At 39.9% G+C, this 22842-nt stretch overlaps 2 protein-coding genes across 2 annotated transcripts; both read right to left on the bottom strand.

The window, feature by feature from the left end:
- Nucleotides 1–1235: 1235 nt before the first annotated feature.
- Nucleotides 1236–8752, bottom strand: LOC111220816 (elongation factor 1-alpha). Its single transcript, XM_022744047.1, has 8 exons — nt 8675–8752; nt 7095–7251; nt 5373–5552; nt 4989–5285; nt 4616–4766; nt 4256–4512; nt 2593–2827; nt 1236–1615 (listed from the first exon to the last, which is right to left on the bottom strand). The coding sequence occupies exons 2-8, from the start codon at nt 7236–7238 to the stop codon at nt 1491–1493; spliced, it is 1389 nt and encodes a 462-aa protein (XP_022599768.1). The 5' UTR covers nt 7239–7251; nt 8675–8752; the 3' UTR covers nt 1236–1490.
- A 238-nt stretch (nt 8753–8990) lies between these two features.
- Nucleotides 8991–12826, bottom strand: LOC111220817 (elongation factor 1-alpha). Its single transcript, XM_022744048.1, has 8 exons — nt 12753–12826; nt 11747–11901; nt 10896–11075; nt 10504–10800; nt 10224–10374; nt 9869–10125; nt 9550–9784; nt 8991–9439 (listed from the first exon to the last, which is right to left on the bottom strand). Exons 2-8 carry the CDS (start codon nt 11888–11890, stop codon nt 9318–9320), a joined length of 1386 nt encoding a protein of 461 aa, XP_022599769.1. The 5' UTR covers nt 11891–11901; nt 12753–12826; the 3' UTR covers nt 8991–9317.
- Nucleotides 12827–22842: the final 10016 nt, after the last annotated feature.

Here is a 22842-nt window from a genome sequence, read left to right as displayed (position 1 = left end):
ATGAACTGGGAAGTAGAAGATGTAAAGTCACCAATAAAACTAAAACTGCCCCTGATGCGCCTGAAGATGTTCAAGATATAGTGTTTATAACCTTGATAACAATAGTACAAACATTGCAACAGAGCAGTGACATTAACTACACCTGCAACCTCACACTGTTCATGTTTTCACAGTCTCATTGTGTTTTAGGTGGTGTGATTGTGTGTTAAAAACTTTAACTACTCAGGTGTCGTCAACACAAACCTCGGCGGCTTCCTTCTCCAACTTCTCGATGGTTCTCTTGTCGATTCCTCCGCACTTGTAGATCAGGTGACCGGTGGTGGTGGATTTGCCGGATTATTATTATTTTGGTGCTTGAAATGAGTTCATCAAAGTCTTAGGTTCATAAAAAATAGCACAACATGCGAGTAAAATGGGAGATAAATGTATAATAAATGCCTCAAATAAAAAGTGTTGTCTGTCACTTTAACCATGCAAGAATATGAAACGGAGAGTGGAGAGTCCACAGATTGTAACAGCATTTAAACCTTTTTTCTACTTTGTATTATCGCAAAGATATTGATGGAAACATCCGTCAACTTCAATACTTTTCTAGACTTTTCCTACAGGTTGTAGATATAACGAGTATGCAAATCAAAAAAACCCGTTTTATGAGTATAGTCCCTTGGCGTAATACCAAAAGGGATGAGATTGATGGTACAGAAACTCTACGACTGGCTCTGACCACAGGTTGTAGGATTGTGCTCAGGCACTGGAAAACAAAAAATATCATCGCTTTCAACGGCTGGTTGGGAGAAATGACCAAAATAGCCAACTATGATGAACTATAATTCATTTTTAAATTAAACAATAGGTAGGAAGGTTTTTGGAAAATATGGGGCCCCTATATGAATATAATATTCAATGGCTAACCAGGTGATACCAATGTGTGTGTCATTTTTTTTTCTTCCCTGTCTTTGGTGTTCTTAGTTGAATTGTTTTTATCATTATTATCGATACCTCTTCTCGGTTTGTGTCTTACTGTGTGATTTTTTTTTTGGAAAAGAAACAAAAAGTCGATTAGAAAAAAAGAAAACATATAATCCCTTATCATCTTACAATTTCATGAGAACAGGCTGAAAACTGATAATCAGTGTGTTTTGACCTTTCTGACCGACTGTAGTTGTGGGTGAAGTGTGTGTGTGTGTGTGAAGCAGTTTCTTCTAACACTAATATATTAAAACACAAAAGAAACATTTTAATTTGGCAATGTTTAAGATTTTTATTGTTTTGGCTTCAACTTAATCATGATCACAGTTTCCCCTAAAAGGCACATGCCTTCCTTTCCTGCGGAAACTTTTGCGATGGGTTTTAATCAGCATAAGCCAGTCCTTAAGTAAAGAGCTGTGCCTCAGAGAAGACGGCGCTGGGTAGCAGGGAAGAAGAAGGAAGGATGGGTCGGCCCGCTGCTGCTGAGACATGACTTTTTGTTGGACGTCCTGCATGAGAATTCATTTCTTCTTCTCGGCCTTCTGTGCAGACTTGGTGACCTTTCCACCGGAGGGGAGCTTCTTCTCGACGGACTTGATGACGCCGACAGCCACGGTCTGCCTCATGTCACGCACAGCGAAGCGACCTGAGAGGAAGAGACAAGAAATGGCACAAACAGAGGAGTCAGTGAGAAGCTTAAACAACATGTTTCAAGCTCAGATCCATAAAATGAAGGGAGCAACTGTAAGAGCAACTGTCACCACCAGGGTCAACAAGTACATAAACAGATGAAAAGGAAAGAAACATATCAAGGGCTATAAAGCTTAAAATGCATATGTGGAATTAGTATAAATACAGTATATATATATTATAAGTAAATTAAAAACTGATCAAAAATATTAATTTTTGACATAAATTGCATCAGTGTTTACAATAAAACTGGTGGACAGTAATTATACAAAGTACATTTTACTAAAACACATTTAACTAGGCAAATTAACAGAATGAAAATCATTTCAATTTTCATATTTTTACATTTGATGCTCATTTTAGCCTGAATCTTTATTAACAATCAGCCGTGATGAAAACAAATGATTTGATTAGATTCTGAATCATGACTCCTGACTAGGTGAAAGTCAAGAGGGTTGATTGGCCCTGTGCAAATCTGGAAACTGTTCATTTAAATGATCATCGCCCTTGTTATTCTTTATCAGTGGCTGATTAATCATTAAAATCTTATTTAACACAAAGTGTATATTTCACCTCTCTGAAAACTTTAATGAGATGGTGTGATGTAAACTTTATTTAATAACTGACATGAGATATTTGCACACACAAATTTGTTATTTGTATCACAATTTAAACAAACATCTGCGAATTATTTGATTAATATGTTAAATAAAAACAGATATTGCTGCTCCTGACCTCCCTGTCTTTAACCAAACATCGTTAAAAAAAACTCTAGATAGTAATTCTGCACAACTAACAGGCTTATTGGAGAATGTAGATTATAAGTGATTAAATCTGCAGAGAAACTTAAAGATGCATTAACTGAGTTTTTGGCTTTAAAATACAGTTTAACAAATTCTTTCATCAACAAAACAAACACAGTGTTTTACTCACCCAGTGGGGGATACTGGGAGAAGCTCTCAACACACATGGGTTTTCCAGGCACCATGGTGATGATGGCGGCGTCTCCAGACTTAAGAGCCTTGGGGTTATCCTCAAGCTTCTTGCCGGAACGACGGTCGATCTTCTCCTTCAGCTCGCTGAACTTGCAGGCGATGTGAGCGGTGTGGCAGTCCAGCACGGGGGCGTAACCCTGGGAGATCTGGCCGGGGTGGTTCAGGATGATGACCTGCAGAGACGAGGGGAAGAGACATGGAGGTTAGAGAGGTTAGAGGAGCAACACCTGAGATCTGACCGGTGCTGGTTTCCTCTGAGTTATTCTGCCAGAGGAGGAGATGAAGATAAACTGTTTTGTGGTTTAACAGAGAAGCTAAATGATAATAACTTTTTAACAGGAATAGTTATGTATAGTTAAAAATAGCAGTCGCTAGCAGCTTAATGGTTGAGGTAAATACCAGATAGGAGCATCACCCCTGGTTCGATTCGGACCAGGGAATTATATTTAGATATCAGCTGTTAGTGAGAGTTGTGGCATCAAGCGCTCACTTCTCACTTGGCCTGAGATATATATCATACAGTTTGTGCTGGTGGTTTACAGAGGATGAGAGAGCTTTATAGACAGAAGTAAACGCCTCTTCAGACCACAATAAAATTTCACAGAGAGCAAATCTTCCTTCCTTAATTTAAAGATGCACCACAGTGATTTAGTATTGCACTTCTGTAAATTTGGGGGACTGACAAGAATCAGATTTTGAAGAAGTCTTCTTTAAGAAGAAGGAGATATCCTGATTCCACAATGCAACTCGACAGCAGCCTCCATTAGACCCTACTGCCTTCAAACAGCCCACTTCTTTGAAAGCCCACGCCGTCATCTTAAAACACAGGCTTTCTGTTGAAATGATTTAATTCTGTAGTGTAGTTTTAGTTCTATCTATCCATATATCACTTATTGCAATATTGTTTTGGCTGCTACACGTCCTTCACAACTCAATCAGACACGTTTAATACAGAAAAGGTTTTTAAGAACGATTTCAAACTCCACTAGTCAAGAGCCATCTGCACCTTTGTTTAGGAAATTTAAAGTATTGTGTGTTTATGTTCAAATTTATAAATCACAAGCAAAACCTTCCAGGTACATTTAACAATCTTTTTCTCTTATTTTCTGGCATTCGCTCTCATTCAATGAGGCGCTCAAAGGACTTTCATTTAACCTTATTGTTGCGCTTCCAATCATCAATTCTTTATCAAATTCAGAAGTCGTCATCTCTGGAATTCACGAAGCACAACTCTGAAGTTGTCTTCCTCTTTAATAACGTTTAAAATACTTAAAAAATATGTTTTTATCATTTAATGTGTTCAAACTTCTGTCTTGATTTATCATTATTTTCATTTTATATATTTTTTCTTTTCTACTCCACATGTTTTGTTTGATGTTGTATTGCTTTGTGTAGTATGTTTTTAATGACTGGTTGAAATGAAGGGAACTACTGTTACCATAACGTCTGTGCAAATAGATAAACATAAAATCCCTCAAAGCGAAGCCGAGATAATCCTGAAGATTAACAGATCACAAAGCAATCCAAGTCGAGTTCCTCCGATTGCCTGCTTCCTTCTATTCATCTTTATTTTCTTCCTCGTTGGTTTCCCTGACACTCACCTGAGCGGTGAAGTTATCAGCAGCCTGGGGTGGGTCATTCTTGCTGTCACCAGCCACGTTTCCACGACGGATCTCCTTGACGGACACGTTCTTGACGTTGAAGCCGACGTTGTCACCGGGGAGAGCTTCAGGCAGAGACTCGTGGTGCATCTCCACAGACTTCACCTCAGTGGTCAGGTTGGGGGGAGCAAAGGTGACGACCATGCCAGGCTTCAGGACACCGGTCTCAACACGACCGACGGGGACAGTTCCAATACCTGAGAGTGAGCGGGAGGCAGCGTGTTTCTAATACGCTCTTCATTTTAAAGGGTTGACGTGATGTCGTGTTGGGTGTACAGGACATTATGTGAGAATACTTACCACCAATCTTGTAGACGTCCTGCAGGGGCAGACGCAGGGGCTTGTCAGTGGGACGGCTGGGGGGCAGGATGGAGTCCAGAGCCTCCAGCAGGGTAGTACCAGTGGCACCACCCTCTTTACGCTCAATCTTCCAGCCCTTGAACCAGCCCATCTGAAAGGGAGAGTTCAGACACAGGCACAGAAAGGGGAGACAGGGAAAGAGGGCACAGGTGATGAAGTGATGATTGAAACCAAAAAAAGGGAATAGAAATCACATAAATCTGAGTCGTTATCACAGATATATGATGGACTGATTCACAGGAATTTGATTTGAGGTAAGGTTCAGGAGTTTCCTACACACCAACTTAATCTTAGCCTGTCATAAGTCCCTCACCTTGTCACTGGCCTCCAGCATGTTGTCTCCGTGCCATCCAGAGATGGGGACAAAGGCAACAGTGGCGGGGTTGTAGCCGATCTTCTTGATGTAGGTGCTCACTTCCTTGGTGATTTCCTCAAAACGGGCCTGGCTGTAAGGGGGCTCGGTGGAGTCCATCTTGTTGACACCAACGATGAGCTGTTTCACACCCAGAGTGTAGGCCAGCAGGGCGTGCTCACGGGTCTGGCCGTTCTTGGAGATACCAGCCTCAAACTCACCAACACCAGCGGCAACGACCAGCACAGCGCAGTCAGCCTGAACAGGAAGAACTTTGTAAAACACAGGCACGCATAGACTAATGTTGTAAGTCAGTTCAGAAAAGATTAAAACGTTTGCTTTTACCTGAGAGGTACCAGTGATCATGTTCTTGATGAAGTCCCTGTGTCCAGGGGCATCAATGATGGTCACGTAGTACTTGCTGGTCTCGAACTTCCACAGAGCGATATCGATGGTGATACCACGCTCACGCTCGGCCTTCAGTTTGTCCAGCACCCAGGCATACTTGAAGGAGCCCTTGCCCATCTATTGTGATTAAGTCAGCACAAATAAAGCAGGAAATAAAGGGGAAATGTATGAATCAGTCAGAAATATTAACTGAAGACATTTTAAAATAAAATTATGCCTCTTTTGGCAGAAAAACAGCAAAATTCCTCTTATTGGAGTTTTTTCTGTTGCCATCTGCTAATAGACATGAGAAACCTAAAGTTTCAGTTAATTACAACTGAATTTACGATATGTAATGGGACTAATTTAATGACACACATTTTTGTTGTTGCTTTGAACCTTATAGAAATAGCAAGTGTCACCCATCACCCCTTCCTCTGCCATCTGAGCATAGTTTCTAAATAGGTGCTCACTGTAAATAGAACAGTCACTGTTTACATTACATTACATAATGCTTGTGTGTTCATCACGGTAATACAAATACTAATCATGAGCTAATCCCTAGAAGTGTAATTTATTACTACATTGATGATCAGCATCTAGTCCTGTAGGGCTGGGTAAGGTTTGATTTTTTTTTTTTTTTTTAAATATCTTTGCCAATATGATGCCTGAGTTTCAGTGCTGCTATCAAAGCATTAAATTAAGGGATTTACCAAAATAAAATATAATCTAAAGCTGGGAGACTACTACTATTACTATACTACTATTACCATATGTTTGAAGCTGCTAATCAGCTCACTTTACTACACTGTGTCTATTTCAATATACATTCTTTCTTTTACTTTACAATATTTAACCGTCCAACAGGTAGGAATATTATTTGCTCCTGTGATTTTTAATGTGTAGTTTCTTCTAAACCATCAGGCTAATGTGTGGAATAATTTAAAGTTTCTAAGTTGCCTTATTTGAGTGTACCTATATAATCTGTCTAATATTTCATGTAGTGTAAATGTGATTTGAAAAAAATCCCATCACAACTGAAAATGTCCTGTTTTGTTTGACCATAAGGCCGAATATCAAAAAATATTTAGTTGACAATATGTGATAAAGAAAAGCAGGAAATCCTCTCATTTGAGAAGCTGGAATCAGAAAGTATTTAGCATTGATTCACTATTTTTGCTTTAGAAATGATTGACACGATTGATCAACAACCAAAATAGTTGCCAAATATTTATTTTGTTGAGCAACTAATCCTTTCATCGACTAATTGCTTCAGCTCTAATGTTGTCATTTATTCTAATATTTACTTAATCATGTATCCAAGAGGGATAATGGTTATAGCTGCATGTAATATAGATATATTAGAGACTCATTTGTGCTACTTATATTAACCTATGACACATTAAGTTTCGACTTTTATGTGAGATAAAAAATATGATTAGCAGCTTCAAATTTTAACAGGATAATTTGTTACAGTGATGAGAACAGTGCACATCTTCGAACAGTAGGTGGCGGCTTTAACCAGCTAATATCAGTGTGCAGTTCCCACCACACCCCTTACCCACCATTTCTAATGAAAATTCGTTGTCTGTGTCCCTGTGGTTTCATCCACATGTCCCATACAATGTGACTGTGTGTTAAAAACTTTAAATGTAGGCCTCTGGTATCGTCAACACAAACCTCGGCGGCTTCCTTCTCGAACTTCTCGATGGTTCTCTTGTCGATTCCTCCGCACTTGTAGATCAGGTGACCGGTGGTGGTGGATTTGCCGGAGTCGACATGGCCAATGACCACGATGTTGATGTGGGTCTTTTCCTTTCCCATTTCGATTTACTGTCTATAAAGACATGATGAACAGATATGTCGACGTTAAAATTAAGTATATCAGGCTGTAAACTGTCCCAAGTTAGCTCTTTGGGACCGAAATCAGGTGACGTTAGGGAGTTGCTGAGAAGCTAATCAAATTAATAAACACCACGGTGGGTTAGGGAAGTTAACTTGACTTAAAATTAAATATCAGGTTTAAATTTGTCTCAAAATAGCGTGGGTTTTCTAGGGAGGTTCCTCATACGCTGACTCGATCAAAAATAAGATGACAACACCCATAACATGTAATATGATGTGTGGTGCATCGATCATTAGGTAGCTGGCCCAATGCCACGTTCACGTCCCATCATTTACACCAAGATTACGATTCCGTTCACTTTAGCCTCATAACTTGGAACCCAAAATCTTGTAACTCCAAATAGGAGAAATAGGGAATTTCTAACATCACTGAAATCTCCCACTTGCTGAAAAACAAACAGTTATCGTATATATAGTTAACTGTTAGCAGAATAGTACTAAATGCACCATCGCTGGCAGTTGCGTAAAAATAACGCCTAATATTAACAATAATTCACTCGATTGAGCTAATAAACTATGACAAATGCGTAAGGACAGCAGCTAATTGAGGTCGCTTAACCATTCAACCAAGGTTAACACAAACGATAACCACCTTGGCATAATGCCTTAACACTACCAAGCAAAGGGTGTTTTCCATTCCGCTGACATTGCTTGAATGCAGCATTAAATGCCACTGTACCTGCGTAATAAACGTAAATTTTCGTTTTTGTAGCTTTACTGACTTCACAGGGACAAAGTGGGGAAACTACATGAAATCGGAAACTCTTTTCTAATGAAACTGTCATTGACGATGCTCGTTCACGCCGCCGGAAAGCGACACTGGTGAGTCATGCAGCATGTGCTCGATGCCGGCTACTCGGCCTCCATGTTGCGCCGGGAGCGCAGAGCCGCCATGTTACCAACTGATGCAAGCGCGCACCCTAGCCACCTTACAGCCAGCACTGGGGTGGAAGGGTGCGCGTTCACGAGCGTAGAAAGGACTACCATGACTGGCAGAAAGAAAAATCTGGCAACTCATTTATAGTCAAGTTCACAGTAACTGTTCCCTAATTAGCGGGTTTTTGAAAATCCAGGAATATTAAGCTTCATAAGATCAAGCTGAATAAGAACGACATTCCATACCAGTTTGGATGAGAAATACAAAAAGGTGAGCTTGCATGTTTTAACCTTTTTAGTATAACCACACTAAAATATAAAATTAGCCAAACAACATCTGGTCTTTGGTCTAGATTCAGTTATTTTCTGGCTCAGGTCAAAATAAGCTGTTTTAAAATGCCCTACCCTGAATACTACCTCAGCTCCTGAGTGACTATGCATTTTTAGCTTCAAGAGTCGATTAAATAGATTTCACCAACCTGTGCACAGCAAATAAGACGTCCCCTGATTTGGAGCGGAGGGAAAAAAGGACAGAATGTGATCTGTCCAGAGTTTTTATACTGAACCAGAAGAGAGGGAGGGCTGTGCATGCTCTTCTTGCTGTCAGACTAAAAAATAAGGGGTGCTATTGGCTGGGGCTGCATAACTCCTATCGAGGCGATTGGTTGACAAGTGCATCACCGGACACGGATAGCATGGTCAAAAACAGCTGCAACACAGAATAGAGAGGCTCGCCTGTGACAGGGGAAACTACACCCAACTGCAACACTAGAGGATGAAGACAAGACAGGCCAATTTCAATTTTTTCAAAGACATTTATTTTTATTAGTTACCAGCAGCTTCATTTCCAATTAAATTTGTGGCATTAACATCAAGATACAGTTCTAAACCATTTCCAACTTAAACTTAACTAAGAGGCACCGTCATGTGATTCAGGTAAGTGACAATGCCACAGAGTTCTTTTTTCCTGCGAAAACTTTTGCGATGGGTTTTAATCAGCATAAGCCAGTCCTTGAGTAGAGAGCCCTGCCTCAGAGAAGGTGATCCAGGGTGGGGGGAAGAAGTAGGAGTGGCCCGCTGCTGCCGGCACACATCTTGTTGCTGGATGTCCTGCACGACCATTCATTTCTTCTTCTGGGCCTTCTCTGCAGCCTTGGTTGTCTTTCCGGAGATTTCCTTGACATCAACAGCCTTGATGACACCGACAGCCACGGTCTGCCTCATGTCACGCACGGCAAAACGACCTGGAAATAGAAGGGAGGTGAGTAACATGTTTTATTTTAGTTGCGCAAGTATTGAGCATGATTAAGCATATCTAAAAGGGTGTACAATGGACCTCTAGTGCAAAACTTACCAAGGGGAGCGTAGTTGGAGAAGGGCTCCACAACCATGGGCTTCTGTGGAATGAGTTTAACAATGGCGGCATCTCCAGACTTGACGAACTTGGGGTGGTCCTCAAGCTTCTTGCCGGAACGACGGTCAATCTTCTCGATGAGCTCCTTGAACTTGCAGGCAATGTGAGCGGTGTGGCAATCCAGCACTGGGGCATAACCCTCATTGATCTGGCCAGGGTGGTTCAGGATGATGACCTATGGACACATTTAAGATTAGCAGTCTGCAAATGCAACTTAACCCAAACATGGAAGTTGTCCATTCCAGTTCACAATTCCAACCTGGGCGTTGAAGCTGTCAGCAGCCTTGGGTGGGTCGTTCTTGCTGTCACCAGCCACGTATCCACGACGGATTTCTTTGACGGACACGTTCTTGATGTTGAAACCAACGTTGTCACCAGGGACAGCCTCAGGCAGAGACTCGTGGTGCATCTCCACAGACTTCACCTCAGTGGTCAGGTTGGGGGGAGCAAAGGTGACGACCATGCCAGGCTTCAGGACACCGGTCTCAACACGACCGACGGGGACAGTTCCAATACCTGAGAAAAGTAAATTGGTTAAGTATTTCAGATAGACAATTTGAGCGGTTCATAATCATACCACCATCTTTGGTAATAAAATGTTACTCCATTCTTACCGCCAATTTTGTAGACGTCCTGCAGGGGCAGACGGAGGGGCTTCTCAGTGGGACGGCTGGGGGGCAGGATGGCATCCAAGGCCTCCAGCAGTGTGGTTCCGCTGGCATTACCCTCCTTGCGCTCAATCTTCCATCCCTTGAACCAGCCCATCTACACAGACAGATTCAAAGTAAAAAAAAAAATAAAAATAAAAATTAGTTGTAGCTCACAATCAGGTTAGCCGCCCCTCCCAAAAAATGAAATCCATAAACAGCTTTCCTCACTATATCATTTCCTCACCTTTTCACTGGTCTCCAGCATGTTGTCTCCGTGCCATCCAGAGATGGGGACAAAGGCAACAGTGGCGGGGGTGTAGCCGATCTTCTTGATGTAGGTGCTCACTTCCTTGGTGATTTCCTCAAAACGGGCCTGGCTGTAAGGGGGCTCGGTGGAGTCCATCTTGTTGACACCAACGATGAGCTGCTTCACACCGAGGGTGAAGGCCAGCAGGGCGTGCTCACGGGTCTGGCCGTTCTTGGAGATACCAGCCTCAAACTCACCAACACCAGCGGCAACGATCAGCACAGCGCAGTCAGCCTAAGAGCAAAATCATATGTAAGTCACCTTCTATATACACTAAAGCTGGATCAAATGCAGCTTTGGCTCTATGTCGCTTTAAATGTGATGATTACCTGAGAGGTACCAGTGATCATGTTCTTGATGAAGTCCCTGTGTCCAGGGGCATCAATGATGGTCACGTAGTACTTGCTGGTCTCGAACTTCCACAGAGCGATATCGATGGTGATACCACGCTCACGCTCGGCCTTCAGTTTGTCCAGCACCCAGGCATACTTGAAGGAGCCCTTGCCCATCTGTGGAGCAACACATTTGATTAGATTTAACTGTCAATTGATTTGATACAGGTAATAGAGGTCATTGTGTTGGCTCTGTTAAAAAATTTTGGATAAAAACTAGACTGTACACACAACCATAGTTAGAAAGCCAACTGCTTGTTTTGATGGCTCAGTAATTGTACAAGTTGTGGGTGGCTGACAATAAAACCAGGCATTAAATAATGTCACCATTGTTGTAGGGCACTGGCTTTAATTTTTCTTCATGTTTCCTGATATGACAGCCAATGAATTGAAAAACATGTCAAATTAGGTGAATTTCAACCCTAAACCAATTCCTTGTGCATAGAAACTGAATCTAGATTTAAATTCATTCATTTTTTACTGCAGTCACTCAGTCAAACTAGTACAGAGACTAAACTAAACACATTCCTAAGTTTTTGAATTTTTAACTTTAGTTCACTGTATGTTCAGTATTCTGCCTTCGACAGTCGGAGGCCTGGACTGAATAAAGTGCACAGTCACAGTCAGCGCTGCTCGCGTTAGGCCCCACCCAGCGTGCGCGCACACAGATGCTACACCCTCGTGCCGGGCGGCAGGGATCAGCTCCGAGAAGGCACGCTGACGCCGCCATCTTGGATTGACTATAACGGTTGTCAAGACAAAAAATATAAATGTATATTTATGCTCACCTCGGCGGCTTCCTTCTCGAACTTCTCGATGGTTCTCTTGTCGATTCCTCCGCACTTGTAGATCAGGTGACCGGTGGTGGTGGATTTGCCGGAGTCGACATGGCCAATGACCACGATGTTGATGTGGGTCTTTTCCTTTCCCATTGTTGTAGTTTCTGTCACGAAAAAAAGTTGACACGACCGTTAGCTGTAATTTTAACACCAACAGTAATTTATCAGACCAATGTTTAACGGCTAGCCGGAGGGGACAGTGATGTGACGGTAACTGATCCATGATATTGTGGGCCCGGCTTTATTTGAACACTACTCTGGCGGTAGTCCATTTAAAAAAAACGGGAGCCAGTGAAGTTCACATTTAGAATAAACCCAAAAACAGTTAAAAACAGCCATCGTTATTCAACAGTAGCGGCACACGATTCGTGTCGCGAACAGGCAGCGGCTGCTGGTAGGCCTCACTCGGCCACAGGCCAGCCGAGACACGTGTTCCTCCGTGGGCCACGTCGTATAAAGTTACAAAGATTGCCAAATATTCACAAGCTATCTCGTCCAGACTCCCAACACCTGTCACTGGAGAATACGTGCAGTTGTTTCATGGAGGGGAGAGAAGGAAGATATGCCATTCCAGCATCCTCGGATATGCGCTTTCAGCATTCCCGTCTTTGTTCGCTTTTCCCCCACATTTTCTCCTCCCTCATAAAACCTTCGCTTTTAGTTCAAATCTTAAATATAACCCAGTTAAAGCTCAATAAACACACAAAAGACGCTGGCATTGATCAAGTTAGCAAACGATAGGTGATAACTAGTCAAACTTTTATGGCTAATTGCTCCAAATAAAATTCCACAGGTTAGTGTGAAGTTACATAACCGAAAAGGCAAAGTTTGCTGTGAAAAAAATTAACACTCAACTCGAATGAAAAACTCCAAACTAATTCTAATTAAAGATGAAAAACAGGTAAAGGCCTTACTCTGGCTCGCTATATCGCTTATGAATCAATGTTGAACTTACCGGTGTTTCTGGGTTTTCACCAAAGCTGCTGCCCCTAGCCAGGTAACAGAAAGAGGAAGACTGGGGCTGGACTGGGAGGTTTTATACCGAATGGGAGGCGGCCTGACTTCCCGTCGCCCTCCCCGGTGCAAACCCCGCAAATCACACACATTCCTGCAAAAAACGTCAGCACGCCACCGGATGAACCGCCTGAAACATGTATGATGTCTCACCAGGGGACTGTGAATTCAGCCTCAGCACTGACAAAAACGAAAAACCCAGCAGAGATGCTGTTAACAAGATGATGATAATGATCCAGAAACATACTGATCGTTCTGATAAACAGCTTAATGGTTATTTAAATGATTTATACGCTTAAATCCTCGAGTTTTATTGATGGACACATGACAGAAACACACTGGTTTCTCTGGAAGATGTTTTTGACCTCTTTTAGAAAATATATTAAATAAACACATTTTACATGTCAGGCAGAACAAACATTGTAAGACCCTAAAGTATGGCACCAAGTCAGACACAACATATGTAAAATATAGTTTAAAAATACATGATAACCAAATACAACCATGCCCTATTATAATATGCAGCAGCTAAACAAAAACTGTATAATAACACAACAGGATGTATTTTCAACAGCTTCTTCATGACATTTACACAGAATAATTCGTCTTTTATTTATTCATAATTCATTGATTTTGTGTTTTTCATGGGCATCAAAGCATATATATATATAAAACCAATTCATCCTATTAGTATTTAAGCAAAACATAAACATACTCAGGCTCCAGCTTCTCAAATGTTAGGATCTGATGCTTTGTTTGTCATATATGACAATAAACTGAAAGTATCTGGGTTTTGGACTGAAGGTCAAATAATATGAGCAACTTAATACATTGATTTGAGCTGTGAGAAGTTGCCAGATCGAAAAAATTAGGCAAAATGGGTCACTGATTAATGAAGAAAAATAATCAGCCCTGATTTATTTAAACATCAACAGTTAATGTCTTTCAGCCTGTAGGTGCATCTAATTTACCTACACTCAAGGCCATAGCAGCACAAAGCTCACCTTCCACCCCCACCCCCCTGGTAACACTGGGACGACTCCTCAGCCTGACAAGATTATCTAAATCCGAACAAGATTTGCATTCAAACACATGCCAGATCCTGAAAAGACAAACTCATGCTGTTTTCAAGACACCTTATCTGCCGGGCATTGACATTAACAACAGACGTGTGTACAAGGTTTTAACTTAATTAAAAGTGATTATTCAGGGTGGATTCTATGATCAGGGTCAGCTGCTTTACTAATTTACAACCAAACATCCTCTGATTCTCCTCTGGCCGTCTTTAAAGTGTCTTAAATTTATGGTCAGTTTGGAATATTCTGGTGCAGAGAGTGAATGACTAATTTGAAGATTTTTTTCTCAAATTTTCTGCACAAACTTGGTTTAAATTCACACAGTCCCACTCATATTCACGTATTAAAGCTGTCTAATACACCTTATTGATAAGAGTTAAGGAGTAGACTGATTAAAATGTCAAACTCAGCTAAGAAATAGGTGGAATAAACCTAAGTAATAGGCCTGTTTGTTGTTAGGATGCTGCTTGGGGGTCAGGAGGTCAGATTCTGCCTCTTCCACCATCACTGTGGCATGTTGCCCAGTATAGAGGCAGCTGGCATGCCTTGATACACACACACACGCACACACACACGCACACACACACGTACACACACGCACACACACGCACACACACGCACACACACACAAACACACACACACACTAACTACTTGCTTGGCTTTCCCTCCAGTTCAGGTAACAGCCACTTCGACTTGGCAGCTGCTGTTTTCACTCAGCTCAGAGCGAAGGGCCTGAGAGAGAGGGAGGGGGTAAGAGACTGGCTGGCGGAGATATGGTGAGAGGAGGGAAGAGATAAAGGCAGAAAGAGAGCAGCAACTTGCTAAAGGAGTCACAAAGAGTTAGGGTAAAATGAATTATATTTCCTTCTGCTGAAGCCAGAGAAAGAAAATTTAAGTTACTACAGTAGAAGGTATAGAAGAGGAGGTCAAAATGTAAAATTTAGATCCTCAGTAAATGTGTGTTTTAATCCACAGAACACCGTAACCTGCACGACAGCTGTATGTGAAGAGCCACACCTGTAATTGACAACACAGAAAACAAAGCATAATGTACTTTTAAATCTTTTCCAACAACTCAGGCTGTTGCAGTGTTGCGTAACTGCCATTCATAACTACAGGCTTAAAAATGTGGTCTGAGCCAGTTAAAATTAGCACCAGAATGACTCGGTAGCAGCAGCAGCAGAAACAGCTTCATTATCAGGCAATTTTCTGCCATTTATCCGCCCCTGAGTCAAGACACAGTGGCAGCAGGTTAATCAAGGTATAGTCCAGGTGTCGTCCCCTGCCCCGCCCCGAGAAACACCTTGCAGTTCCTCCTGGAGGACCCTCAGGTGATCCAGGGCCAGAGGAGATCTGGGTGTAGCCACAAGGTCTTCTTTGATCCACCGTAAAGAGACTTGACTTATTTGTGATTCTGATCCTTGAAGATAGTTAGTCCATAAAAATTAAATAGGTCATATAACTCTTCTCCGGTTACACCTCTGGCTTTCTTTCCTTCATCAGGGAGTGTCTGACATTGTCTCCAGTTGCTTTATATACGGTCCATCAATAAGACATGTGACAGAAATCACCATAGCTATCATAGTTTCTGTGATTTATGCATCCAAAGAACTTACAGCAGTGTTTAAACTTTCTTTTTTTATTACATTACAAACAACTACAGGCCCAAACTGGCTCAGAAACAAAGGTATCAAACAGAATCATGTGTCATTTAACCATGAAGACTACATATTCAGGGACCCACAAAAGATTTACCCTTATGACATGAATTACATTCTGAAGAAAAGAAAAAAAATAGAAGAGAGAACACAGGTTTTTATCTGATGAAGATCACTTCACAGAGACATAGTTGTTGGCTGTGTGCAGGAGATAATTTTTATCTTGGCTCATCACTGCTTCTCCTACGCACCTGTCTCTGTACAGGTGTGCAAAGATGACTGGCCACTAAAAAGCAGCAGTATTACTCAAAATAAACATCTAGAAAGTGATGTTTTCAGTCTTGACTTAAAAGCAACACACACACAAGCTTTCCTGGAAAACATTAATGCAGCCTTCCATGTGTTGTGGCGTTCACAGGAAGTGTCCGGTTGTGTGTACAGAAAGGTAAAACAATCAGATTTTACACTGACAATCCGAGCCGCAAAAACGTTTGTGAGACGTGTCTGCCTGGATCCAGAGTGAAATCTTGGACATTTTGGGAGCATTGCTTTTTCTTGATACGAAGTGGTTGTTTATAGGTTTAATTAGGCTGACAGAGGTGAAGCAGTAAAGAGACACAGGAGGAGGTGAAGAGACAGGTGACAGGGAGGATGTGAAGTGAGGAGGTTTCTAGCCTACAAAGGGTGGAGCAGAGAAAGTTAGCACAGACCCAGAGGTGAACTCGGTATTCACAGTGACGCACAGGAACAGAACAGTGTCTACCAATCCAGTATTATCTATCTATCTATCTATCTATCTATCTATCTATCTATCATTGTGGCGCTAAAGTCAGGGGATCACTAAAGTCACTAATGAATATCTGTTCCAAAAGCTGTGCCAATCCATGACACAGATGTTAAGATACTGTACAGGACAAGTGAAACTTTGACCACTCACAGTGTTTCAGCGTCTAATGATCTGATGACTGAACAGAGCGAAGTACAACAGCTGGGCTCTTATTCCAGGCACTAACTAGAACAGGGCAGGAGAGAGGGGGAAGTCTGAGCGTGTGTGCTTCAGTGTGAGTGTGTGAAAGGGAGAATGTGATTCAACGGGCAGACTGGCAGTCGGTCCCTGGCAGCACGTCAGGGATGAGTCATCGGGTATGAGTGGTGGTTATAGCAACGAGAGAGATCTGAACATTTAACTACAGACTGAGAAAAAACATGTTCGTTAGTACAGACACATTTACATAGATAGATAGATAGACAGATAGATATGTATACGGCTATATTTGCTTCTGTTGCTTTCTGGCTCTTTATTTATCATCTTATTCTTCTTATTATTATCATTCTTTTTTGCTTCTAAGATTCACATTTATAATTATGAATTTATGTCATGACAATTACTATTTGTATTCTTTTTTTTTTTTTTTTTACTATATATGTTTTTTTGTATGTGTTTCTGTGTATGTTTTTTGTATAAACAACCCACTCTCTTGAAAATGAAATGAGGTTTATCCTAAAAACAATAAGCTTTTGAAAAACTTCTCCCATTCAGCCACTAAAGCATAAATGAGACTGGTCACTGTTGACCTAAGGGGTCACAGGGTCATCAGAATGGGAGGGGAGACAAAACATATTTCTGCTACACAAAATAATGCCCTTTCCCAATATTTCACTAATATTTCATTTCTTTTCTTATGAAATCCTACATCATTTTACCTCTGAAATGTATCCAAGTAAAAAAAAAAGTAAAACAAAAATCATACTTTTAGATACATGCAACTGGTGACAAAGGTCACTTTACTTTAGGGTGTTGTGAGCCAAAAAGATGGGAAACTATCACTATAAAGTATATTAATATCACTAAAACTAAATAATCTTTGCTTGTTTCATATGAAAAAAAACTGCATATTTTCAACTCGTTAGCTAAAAATGATTAAATGGGAGGATAAATCACTTACTGTCATATCTAACGAGGGGTCACAAGTAGACATTACTCATTCTTAGGAGTAATAAAGTTAAAGAGTTGGGAAGCATTACTCTAAGGTATTACTGTGAGCTGTGGCATTAATATTAAGCATAACTGGAGCTGATGTGCTGAGACCAAACCATTAAAAAAGACACAAGTTCACATGTCCACATACTTTTGGCAATATAATATGTGGCGATAGATATATAGATAGAGACACCTCATACAGAAAATAGACACACATACAATATTCTATCTACATATTTACCTAAACACACGATGGATTCTAGTTTAAGTTTGTAGTTTGTGGTGGGCAGCTGCATCAACCAATCCCACTTCATCCCTGGCAGTTTTAAGAAACACGACTTGGTGTCTGTGTGGGAGCAGGGAGAAAAAAGGCTTCAGCTGATTCTGGCTGGGGCCAACTCTCAGAAAATGCCACAGCTCTGGCATTCATGTGCATACAAGCAGTTTAAGGTAACTCAATCTAAATTGCAATGTCAGCACACTGCATGTAAATACAACCTGAGCCGGGGGGGGACAGTTAATGCAAATGAAGCACATTTGCAACACACAGCCAGCTCCACAACTCCGGTCTCTAGCTGCTCCCACCCCACAGCTCCACACACCCCCACTGCTCCACACTTGAAACAAACCACTTCACACTTGCAAACAAAGTATTCCCTTTTGGTGTCCAGTCTGCATTTGTTTCACACCCAGAGTCTCATGCAGGTGACGTGTTTATCACTCACATATCACAGCGTCCAGGGAGGGGTACAAACCGGCTCTGATTGCACCCTAAGGTCGACCCAGGAGGAGGAAATCTCTCTTTGGACCTGGTACCTTTCAAAGTCTCTTTCATTATTTTACCCATATACTATAATAAAAATGAAAATAATACACATTATTTTGCTTGATACTGTATGTTATATTGGACTGTAAAAATAAACTTGAGTTTACTCTTGTTACTGAGTGAAGTGTTTTCTTCTAAAAATGTTTATAGGGTCAGGGGTATTTTGAGTATATGAAAGTGGTGAGGTTTCTGGTCCAGTAGTATTTTATGAACCATGTTATTTACAAATGGCATCATTTAAAAAAGCAATCTGGTCTGTGGTATGTGGTAAAGCAAAGTAGAAGAGAAACTGTGAGGTCAAGGGCAAAGTAAAGGAAGTGTCAATAGAAAATTAACATTACTCCTGTGTCGTGAAAATTAAATGAGAGAAAAGTGGCAAAAGTCTGTTAATATACAAAATAATTATCAGAAAGAATCTGATCAACTATATTATGATGTAGGTTATTAAGATCAGATAAGACTTTATTGATCCCCAGGGAGAAATTCACTGTCTCCATAGCAGTACATAAAGTAGTTAAATTAGCTGAGCCTTTACCTGCATTAAAGTAATATAATGATATATAATGAGTACTTTTACTTTTGGTAGTAGGGTATATGTTTTGTTTTTTACTTTGTACAAGTAGGCTTTTGAGTTCTACTGCTCAGAGTATTTCTACACCGCAGTATTTCTACTTTTACTGAAGTAAAATATCTAAGTAGGCAACTTCTTCCACCTCTGCTCCACTGGCATTATAAATTTATTAAAATTTAAATGCGGTTTGGCATCATTTTGAAACGAAAAAATAAATTGAAGTCACTGTGTTGTTTCATAGTCGAGAAAAGACATATGTATATATATATATTCAAACCATAAACTAATAGTATAGTTTATTACTTACTTTATATGGAACATTTATCATGCTAATTAAAACGCTGTCGTTCAGATAAAGCTGTGTATAAAGTGTATAAATAAACGGGGAGCGAACGTCTTGTTGACGTGAGGACGACAAATCCTGCTGCACTTCCGGCTTCACACCAAGAACATCCGGGTCATTCATCCGAAAATCTGATGCAAACTCCAGCACCGTCCAGGTAACAGGAGAAACACCCTCTGAGTAAACTACCACTACTCTGTCAACATACACCACCAAGAGGACACAGAGACTAAGAGACACATGTCCGTGTGTAACTGAAGAAATTACAACGGAAGTAAATGCAATAGAAAACAAGTGATCAAACAAACAATAACAAACAAATATTCAAGAGTATACACGACGATTATTTAGGATAATAGAATGATTTATTTATTTTTTAATAACAAATTCATTTATATATTCACATAATTGGATGTAGTGAGTCATCTTAATTAAATTAATCTGCTAATATGAAAAACTTTAAGACAAAATTATGAAAACTGGGGAATTAAGGAGGGAACAAATTTGAAATAATTAATTGCTTTGCTGATATACACAAAAATATAATGCATATTACTCATTACTCATGATTATCACTGGTTTGAATTAAAACCCACCATACTGGGTTTACACACGTGTGTGTGTGTGTGTGTTATTACTTTTTTTTTAGGTTTTTTTTGGCCTTTCCATTTTGAAAGCCCAGAGACCAACAGCCAATATTTATTTCCTTGCGCCACCTAGTGGGTGCAAGGAGGAATTATGTATAATTACACTACACACAGAATTTGTGGTCTGATATTAACAAGTTTATTTTGTATAGTTTTGATTCTTGTCAAACACCACGTCCATCAATGTAAATTCACAAAAACAATTGTATTTCAATAGGAGTTGATGCACTACCTTACATGACTTTCCCATAGGGGATAAATAAAGTATCTATCTATCTACAAAGATTGTTTTATGACCTCTTCCAATTGAGAAGCTTTTTCTCTTTAACTCTATTTTTCATTCATCTTTTTTATTTATTTATGTTTTTTTTCTCTTAATGTACCTATTTGATATGTATCAAAAACCAGATGCAGTGGAAATAAACTCCACAACAGATTCATGAAAACATCCAAACAGCTGGTGGACTCAAACAAGACGGAGGACAATCTGTGTGTTTACCTAGAGAGATTACTAAGTAAACATTACTAACAGCAGTAGCGTGCATTTCAGAAGGAAACACACCGATACTGTAAATAAAAACAAAATGTGTTGTTTCTTTGTGTCTCAGGCACCGAGGACCTGTCTTTAGTTTTGTCCCTGGGTTTAACAGCCTGAGGAGTGTATGTTCTAGAATTACACATAAATCACACATGGGGAGTCTTATTATGCTAATTCTGGTTTTTCTTTTTTTGTTAGTAGTCAATTTGTCAAATTTGTCTGTTTTTAGGCCAAAATAATAACAATTGAAATAAATTTTAATTTTATATATAGGAAATTAATATTTTTTCAGAATTACACACAGTTGTCAATTTATTCTTGAAGATCGTAATGAATTTTTACTGAAACTGTTTTAGAGAGGTGCTGATTCAGCTGTGTGATTATTTTGAAGGATGTTGTGGTTGTTCTGTTTGTGGTGCTGTTAAAGTGAAATCTGGATCACAACAACACAACAGCTCTCTGAAACAGTTTCAACAGAAAACGAGTGACTATTAAATGTAGCTGGGTGTTCCTAATAAACTGGAAAAACAAGTGTACATTCTCCTGTTGAAAGAGGATTTACACACAGTATAAACGTTTATGTTGGGAGATAAAATTAACATTAGACTAAATGTTATAGTCAAATGAAGATAAAAACAAACAACAGAGATATTTTTGGTGGCTGGTCAAAAGGAAGGGAGGGGAGTCCAGGCTTTGGCTCAGCAGATCTCCTCATCACTTGGGTATATGTTTAGTCATGATAGGTCACAAGAATCTGCATCACTGGCATAAAGTCATGATATAAAAGCAGCTTTGTGTGACACCTTGGTGCAGCAGAAGAGACAACGCATCATGACTGGTTCAGTAACAGAGGAGCATCTTGAATCCTGGAAACGTTTAAATGTTGGTTTTCGCCACATATGTGCACGTGTACATCTCCTCTGCTGTAAAACTGTCAGATTATAACAAACTGCGACAATGCAATAATGTTGACACATGTACATACTGTCTATATAAACTAAAATGCTTAACATGTGCGACATGACTCCACTCAGATGCCACAGATTTGAGTCTTTTTCCTCCTTCTTGATTCTTTTCACAATAAAATGAACTAAAACTTGAACACATCTGTATAACATCACACATTTTCCAAGCACAGAGAAGGTAAATAAATTATTGCATCCTTTTAAAAACAACAAAATCATGTATTTACAATCACAGTGTACTATAAAAATTTTTTTTTCTTCTAAAAAGTCCTTTGTTGCATAAAAACAATAATTATTGTAGTAGAAGAGATTAAGGATAAAGGCAGCATCTTGGTGGGAAAGTGACCTGAAAACTGAAACATCCAGTTATTCCTTAAGAGTTAAACTCAAAACTATAGTGTTCTGATAAATTATTATAGCAAGGTACTTAGAATAATAATGTTCAGATCCTGGCAGTGGAAGATGCTTTGGTTTTCTGAATCAGTTTCCTCAATACTGGATAAAACCTTCCGCTACAAAGTTTATTTTGCTAAATATTAATATCAAACATAAGGCTGCTGGTGTTTCTTTGTACGTGGAAAGTGCTTGTTTTGGTCGTGCTGGACAGACGAGAGGTGGTCAGAAAACAGACACGGCTGTAAACAAAGCAGCTAAAGGCATGTGCTTTGATCATAAAACTTTCGGTCCCATTTCCTTCATTGTCCAAGAAAAAGCTTTAAAAAAAAAAAAAAAAAAAAAAAAATCTATGAAACATGAATGTGATTGATTTGATTTGGTCTGACCTGAGGTGTTGTGTAGTCCATGAATTATACTGTATATTGTGCAAATATTGCTGGTCATAATGTAAATATTGGTCTAATGCAAAGAGTTGTACTTTAAAACTAAACTTTTCTACAACAGTAAACAGAAGAGAAGTAAAAGAAAAAACAACAACTTGACTGGGAACGGCAGCGAGCATCCAGCAGGTGTTGAATCATGTCAGTAATCAATCAATAGCCGATAGTAAATCTGTCCACTTGTCTTTGACGTCATGACTTCCATCTGCTTTTCTCCTACCACCCTTAAAAATGTGGCTAAAATTTGATTCTGATTCATGAATTACCCCTAGGGGATAAATAAAGTATGTATCTATCTATCTACAAAACTGCTCCATAATTTTATTCTCTTTGCTGGAATCTCTGTACAGATTAGATCAAAAAGCTCATCTGGGTATTAACTTTAAAAGACCAGGGGCCGGTTGCACAAAACACCTTAAGTTTTCTACCTAAGTATGACACTTAAGGTTCATTTTCTCCTTAGCTGAGGGAGTTACTTAAGGGTGTTTCACAAAATCTATAAAGTGTTTCCTCTGTTAAAGGGAAAAAGTTAAGAAATTTACAGCAGTGAAATTCTACTGTTTTCATAGAGACTGTCGATTTGCTGTTG

This window comes from Seriola dumerili, unplaced genomic scaffold (assembly GCF_002260705.1).
Source record: "Seriola dumerili isolate Sdu_G_001 unplaced genomic scaffold, Sdu_1.0 BDQW01000078.1, whole genome shotgun sequence".
NCBI lineage: Eukaryota > Metazoa > Chordata > Actinopteri > Carangiformes > Carangidae > Seriola > Seriola dumerili.
The sequence above is the reverse complement of the archived record's forward strand: the minus strand, read 5'-3'. Positions and strand labels throughout refer to the sequence as shown.

Coding starts and splice junctions, on each gene's coding strand:
- LOC111220816 (XM_022744047.1), bottom strand. CDS start 7,238: ATGGGAAAGGAAAAGACCCACATCAACATCGTGGTCATTGGCCATGTC. Junction 5,286..5,372: donor TGATCACTGGTACCTCTCAG/GTAAAAGCAAAC, acceptor CTTCCTGTTCAG/GCTGACTGCGCTGTGCTGGT. Junction 2,828..4,255: donor CTGATAACTTCACCGCTCAG/GTGAGTGTCAGG, acceptor TCGTCTCTGCAG/GTCATCATCCTGAACCACCC.
- LOC111220817 (XM_022744048.1), bottom strand. CDS start 11,890: ATGGGAAAGGAAAAGACCCACATCAACATCGTGGTCATTGGCCATGTC. Junction 10,801..10,895: donor TGATCACTGGTACCTCTCAG/GTAATCATCACA, acceptor TTTTGCTCTTAG/GCTGACTGCGCTGTGCTGAT. Junction 9,440..9,549: donor CTCCAACTACGCTCCCCTTG/GTAAGTTTTGCA, acceptor TTCTATTTCCAG/GTCGTTTTGCCGTGCGTGAC.